This window comes from Pteropus vampyrus, unplaced genomic scaffold (genome assembly GCF_000151845.1).
Source record: "Pteropus vampyrus isolate Shadow unplaced genomic scaffold, Pvam_2.0 Scaffold570, whole genome shotgun sequence".
In the NCBI taxonomy this organism is placed as follows: Eukaryota; Metazoa; Chordata; class Mammalia; order Chiroptera; family Pteropodidae; genus Pteropus; species Pteropus vampyrus.
Window position 1 is genome coordinate 834,448 of NW_011889351.1, and position 4,534 is coordinate 838,981.

The window sequence follows — 4,534 nt, forward strand, 5'->3', positions numbered from 1 at the left end:
CAGGCAAATACATAGAGATGAAGTAAAACATAGGTTACCAGGTGCTGGGAGGAGAAAGCAATGGAAAACTATTGCTTAATGAGTACAAAGTTTCTGTTTGGGATATGGAACAAATTCTGTCAATAGATAGCAGTGATGGTTATGCAACATCATGAATGTACTTAAGGACACTGAATTACACATTTTAAAACGGTTCAAATGGTAAATTTTAATTTTATGTGTATTTTACCACAATAAATAAAAGCCCTTATTAAACTGATAATTTTTAAACAAATAATTATATCTTTGATTTTTAAAAAATAGCTATTTGTTAAAAAAAAAAAATTTAACACAGACGTTAAAATAAGTGAGATTAGTATATTCAAGAAATTAGATCACAGAATGGAGAATTTTAGCAAAGAACATCACAAAAAAATCAACAGAAAATTCTAAAGGTAAAAAATAGTAAACAAGTATAAAATTAAGAACTCAATAGACAAGTTTAACAGCAGATTAGATACAACTGAAAAGAAAACCGGTAGATCAGAAAATATCCAGACTAAAGCTGGAGGGGGCAAAAAAGAGATTGGAAAATATAGAAAAAAGCCTAAGAGACATTTGGCACAAGTGAAAGTAGTGAAAACATCTAACATACGTGTATAGAGCCATAAAAGGAGACAAGAAAGTGGAGCAGAAGCAACATCTGAAGAGATGTTCTAAGAATTTTCCAACACTAAGGAGAAAAGCACCCAAAGATTTAAGAAGCAATAGGAACCCAGAGCAGGAGCAACACCGCAACACCGCAACACCGCAACACCGCAACACCACCCCCCCCACACACACACACCCCCATTGTCAATTGCTAAATACTAAAGGCAGAGGAAAAAATCTTAAAAGCAGACAGAGGAAAAAAAGAAACTTTAACTCCAAAGGAACAAGGAAAAATAGAAACAACAGAAACCAAAAGATGACATCTTCAAAATGTTGAGAGAAAATAACTACTAACCTGGAATTCTCTACCCAAAGAAAGCACCCTCTAAAAACGAAGTGGGAAAAAAAGCCCCATAAGCAAAAAATTTAAAAAGTTAGAACTAAAAAAACTAAATGACAATAATGTGGAAGATGAATGAGGTGGTGACTGGAATTAAAATATTCTAAGGTTCTTGTAATAGCAACTCAAGAATACATGTTAAACATTTTAATAATAACAGACGTTAAAAGAACAGAAGTAGAATGTCATACTTTCAAACAAGTGAAAGGAATAAAAAAGGAAGAAGAAAATTATATCAATCCAATAAATGAAAGAAAAAGCAGCAAAGAAAAATCACGGCAAATAGAATGAACAAAATAATGTGCTAGAGAGGAGGCAAGATGGCATAGAAGGTAGTGGCAACCACTTCTAGCAACCGCACCAAAATTATAACAAAACTACACAGCAACCAGCAAACGGAGTCACCTGAGGTCTGGCTGAACAGAAGCCCTAAAACTAGGGACAAAATATAAGAGGTCACCTCAAAACAGCAGGAGGGGTGGAGACACGAAACGGACCGGTCCCACAACTGCATGTGGCAGCTGGCCTTGGTTTCAGATGTGGCCTCTCGAGGCCTAAAAGCCCAGCACGGGTAGCAGCCATATGTAGATTGCTTGGTGACTCTTACCAGGTGGCCCCGGAAGTGCACAAGCTGCAGCTGAACTTGGCCTGCAGCTGGACCTCCTCCCCCTCAGGACTATGCCACTGGGCCCCACAGCACACCTACTACATAAAGCCACTCTACTAAGACTGGGAGACTTAAGAGCCCTACCTCATACATAGAAACAGACACAGGGAGGCAGCCAAAATGGGGAGACAAAGAAGCATGTCCTACATGAAAGAACAGAACAAAGCTCCAGAAAAAGGGTTCACCAGAATGGAAACGAGCAATACACCAGATGCAGAGTTCAGAACACTGGCAATGGAGGATGCTCAAGGAACTTAGGGGAAGAGTAGATGAACTCAGTGAGAACTTTAACAAAGAGATAGAAAACAAAAATGGAGATGGAAAAGATAATAGGGAGCCAGTCAGAAACGAAGACTACAACATCTGAGATGAAGAGTGCTTTAGAGGGAATCAACAGAGTGATGAAGCAGAGGATCGAATCAGCAATTTAGAGGATGGAGTAGTGGAGGACACCCAATCAGAACAGCAACAACAACAGAAAAGAGTCCAAAAAAATGAAGATAGTTTAAAGATTCCTCTGGGACAACATCAAGCATAACAATATTCATATCATAGGGGCTATCAGGAGAAGAGAGCAACAAATTGAAAACCTATTTGAAGAAATAATGATGGAAAACTTCCCTAACTTGGTGAAGGGAATAGACATATAACCCCAGGAATTTGAGAGTCCCAAACAAGATGAACCCAAAAAGGCCTACACCAAGACACGCCATAATTAAAATTCCAAAGGTTAAATCCAAAGAAAGAATACTAAAAGCAGCAAGAGAAAAGCAATTAGTTACCTACAAGGGTGTTTGCATAAGACTGTCAGCCAATTTCTCAACAGAAACTTTACAGACCAGAAAGGTTTGGCACAAAATATTCAGTGATGAAAACCCAGGACATAAAATCAAGATTATTTTATCCAACAAAGCTATCATTTGGAATTAGACGACAGATAAAGAGCTTCCCAGACAAGAAAAAGCTAAAGGAGTTCATCATCACCAAGCCAAGGAAATGTTAGAGGGACTTCTTTAAGAAGAAAAAAATATATATCAAAAATATAAATAAAAAATGGTAATAACTACATACCAATAAATACCTCAAATGAAAAAGAATTAAATGTTCCAATCGAAAGATACAGTGGCTAAATAGATACGAAAACAAGACCCTTACATATGCTGCCTACAAGAGACTCACTTCAGATTAAAAGACACTCACAGACTAAAAGGAAGGGGATGGGAAAAGATGTTGCACGATGGACCAAGAAGGTAGTATGCTGAGTGGAGTTAAGTCAGATAGAGGAAGATAAAAGCCAGATGATTCTATGTATATGTGGAAGCTAAAGAACAAAATAAACAAACACTTGCAGGTGGAGCCGAGCTAGACCAAATGGTGAAAACTCCCAACAGCAGGGAGAAGTGTCAATGACAGCTATAGCCTCCAATTATTGCCCAGATAGAAAGTTCTTCCACTCCTCTTACCTGAAGCGAATAAAAATATGTGCCTAGAATAACAGGCGCTGAGAACATAATGGGTACAAGATAGGGAGTTCACTTACTTGTTTAGACAAAGGTGAGCTTCAATGAAGATATCCTTAGCTTTTTCAGGGAAGTCCTTTATTTTAAAATTAGCATCATATTCTCTTATCTTCCGTATTCTGTAAGATTAAGCATGAGAATAATTTCTAAAGACTTAGTACAATTTTCATAACTCACAACTTAATATTAACTTCCATTAATGTCTATCCACTTATTTGATAACTGTTTTTTTAATGTGCCAAGACCTGTAAATTCAACCTTCTAACTTGCACTTCATTATTCTAAAGAAAGATCAAGGTTTTTCATAATAAAATTTCAGAATTCTGGCATCAAAGAAAACATCCTATAAGTATTAAGAAAGAAAACATAGGTTTCATACAAAGGCTCAAGAGTCAGAATGACATCAGACTTCTATATCACAACATTATAAGTTGGAAAGACAATGCAGCAGTGCTTTTAATTGAGGAAAAAAAGAATTTCCAGCCTAGAATTCTATACCTGAGTAAAGTATAAATGAAGTGGCAGAGTAAAAGAAAGACTTTTTCTTAGGCTTGCAAGATTTCATTTTACCTACCATGTACCCTTTCTCAGGATAAACCATTAAAGAGAAAGACATAAAATCCAGATACCAGGGAATACAACACAAAAGTAAGGCAAAAGGAATATTAGGATGATCATAAAAGTAGATCACAAGATGCACAGTGGACCTGAACAGCAATGAGTACAGATTAAAACAGGTAAGAAGGCTCCAGAGGGATTTCTTCTTGAAGATGAAATTGATAAAAAACTTAATGAAATTAATAAAATACTTCAATGTACTAAGAGGAAATTTACACAACCAGGGGTTCTATAAGCAAATTAAAAAAAAAAAGGCACTTAACTCTAGAAAAAATATATAAGGAAAAATCATGATAATGCACTGCATGACTCAACTATCAACACCATTCTCTTAGTTATAATAACATAAACAGGAAGTTCCAATCTAATTAAAATGTTAATATAAGTATATTAAGAGGATGAGAAACACCATAACCAAGTGGAATTTATGCCAAGAATGCAAGGTTGACTTAACATTCGAAAATCAATTAATGTAATACAACAACATATCAACAAAAGACAAATATCACATGATCATCTCAAAAATGCTGAAAAAGCATTTGACAAAATCCAACACAGCCCTTCACACTTTTTTCACCCAGAGCCTTGTTTGTACTGTTTTGTCTCCCTAAAATACTATTTCTCACTATACCCCTCTACCCACCTAACTCCAAGTAATTCTTTAGGTCCCAGCTTTAATGTCATGTCCCCAGGGAAGCC

At 36.2% G+C, this 4,534-nt stretch overlaps 1 protein-coding gene across 2 annotated transcripts in view; it reads right to left on the reverse strand.

Moving 5' to 3' along the window:
- The window catches only part of MRPL45 (mitochondrial ribosomal protein L45), a 41,678-nt gene that overhangs the window by 7,570 nt on the left and 29,574 nt on the right, over nt 1-4,534 (reverse strand). For both annotated transcript variants that reach the window (XM_023525536.1, XM_023525535.1), the window contains exon 2: nt 3,238-3,336. In XM_023525536.1, coding sequence (XP_023381304.1) covers nt 3,238-3,336 — 99 coding nt within the window. The remainder of the gene's footprint in view (nt 1-3,237; nt 3,337-4,534) is intronic.